Source organism: Condylura cristata, unplaced genomic scaffold (genome assembly GCF_000260355.1).
Source record: "Condylura cristata isolate star-nosed mole 26May11 unplaced genomic scaffold, ConCri1.0 scaffold00014, whole genome shotgun sequence".
NCBI classification, from domain to species: Eukaryota; Metazoa; Chordata; class Mammalia; order Eulipotyphla; family Talpidae; genus Condylura; species Condylura cristata.
The window spans coordinates 13,320,651-13,322,301 of record NW_004567115.1 but is presented as its reverse complement, the minus strand read 5'-3'; the positions used below and the strand labels follow the sequence as shown (position 1 = coordinate 13,322,301).

General features: G+C 45.1%; 1 protein-coding gene across 1 annotated transcript in view; it reads left to right on the top strand.

Moving 5' to 3' along the window:
- Window positions 1-1,291, top strand: part of LOC101637145 (inhibitor of carbonic anhydrase-like) — a 38,442-nt gene extending 37,151 nt beyond the window's left edge. Inside the window, exon 17 of the mRNA XM_012724814.1 lies at window positions 1,167-1,291. Coding sequence (XP_012580268.1) covers window positions 1,167-1,216 — 50 coding nt within the window. The 3' untranslated portion in view covers window positions 1,217-1,291. The remainder of the gene's footprint in view (window positions 1-1,166) is intronic.
- The last annotated feature ends 360 nt before the right edge of the window (window positions 1,292-1,651 follow it).

Genomic DNA, 1,651 nt, shown 5'->3' with positions numbered 1-1,651 from the left:
GAACAGGCAGATCGATGAAGTACACTGCTGAGGGGAGCAGCGGGCGGGTCAGGAGAGGTCTGCCACACCATGTGGTCCCCTCCAGGGTAGGCGGGAATCGAACTCATGCGCAAGTGGCTTTAGCTTCTTAGTGCTGTGCTTTAACCCGCTGCGCCACCAGGGAGGGCCTGTATTTCCATTTTTTAAATAAAATGAACATGTTTGTAAGCTCATCAAGGTGGGGAGTATAAACTGTTCATATAAGACCAGTTTTCAAAGATTTGTAAGTAAAATGTATATAGTTGCCACTGTATACTTTCGGCCCTCAACAGAAATGTTAGGGGCCTTCCCTGGTAGCGCAGCAGGTTAAAGCACAGCACTAAGAAACTAAAGCCACTTCCGCATGAGTTCAATCCCTAGCACCAAAGGTGACCCACATGGCTTGGCAGACCTCTCCTGACCTGCCTACTGCTCCCCCTCAGCAGTGTACTTCATTGATCTGCCTGTTCTGCACCCCTCTCTGTCTCTGGTAAATCCTACCACTGCCCCTGCACCTCTGCTTGTACCCTAGTTCTGTATGCATAAATAAATAAATCTTCAAAAAAAAAAAAAAGAAATGTTAGAAGAATAAAAATAGGGTGGGATAGTCATATTATTGGGAGTGTGCCTGAATTTTTGTTGAATTCTATCATGCATTGGAAATAACAAGAGGAAGAAAAGAACATGTAGGCATTTATTATTTTTTTAAAGATTTACTTATTTATACATACAAAAACTGGGGTACAGGCTGAGATGAAGGGGTAAGAGGATTCACCTGAGAGAAAGTGGGGAGCAGAAGAGGCAGATTGACTGAAATACACTGCTGAGAGTAGCAGCCGGTGACAGGAGAGGTCTGCTGCGCCCTGTGTGTCACCCCGTGGCTGGGGATGGGACTCGTGCTGCAGTGGGTGCGGCTGCAGGATAGTTTCATAGTGCTGCGCTTTAACCCACTGTGCTACTAGGGAGGGCACCAATGTAGGCATTTAGATAGCACTGACATCAGTTGCTGGGTTGGCCAGGGAGTGGAGTGGGGGAGTACTTAAAAAAATAATTATTACCTATCATTTACTTTTAGGAAGTAGGAATAGAATTGTGTTTAGTAAACACAGGCAGTACCTGATGCCTTTCTCCTATATTATTCTTCACAGAACTTCTGGATGCCTGCACATTCATGGAAATTAAAAACCCAACAAAGTGAGCAGCTGCAGAAAGGCTAAAGCCTGCCAATACGAACGGCCACGTCTTCCCTTTTCAGCATATATAAATTTTATAATTTTGGGCTATAAAGGATGAAAAAATTAAAATGAGTAAAAGTGATTGTGTCTTCTCAAAAAACTGTTTTAAAATATCCTCAGACTTTGGGGAAGGGGAAGAAAAAGATTTCTTTCTTTCTTTCTTTCTTTTTTAAAGATTTATTTATTTGTTCATACAGAACTGGGGTACAGGCCAGAGGCTCAGGGGCGGCGAGAGGTTCACCAGAGACAGAGTGGGGAGCAGAACAGGCAGACCGACGAAGTACACTGCTGAGGGGAGCAGCGGACGGGTCAGGAGAGGTCTGCCACACCATGTGGTCACCTCCAGAGGGCAGGCGGGAATTGAACTCATGCGGAAGTGGCTTTAGCATCTCAGTGCT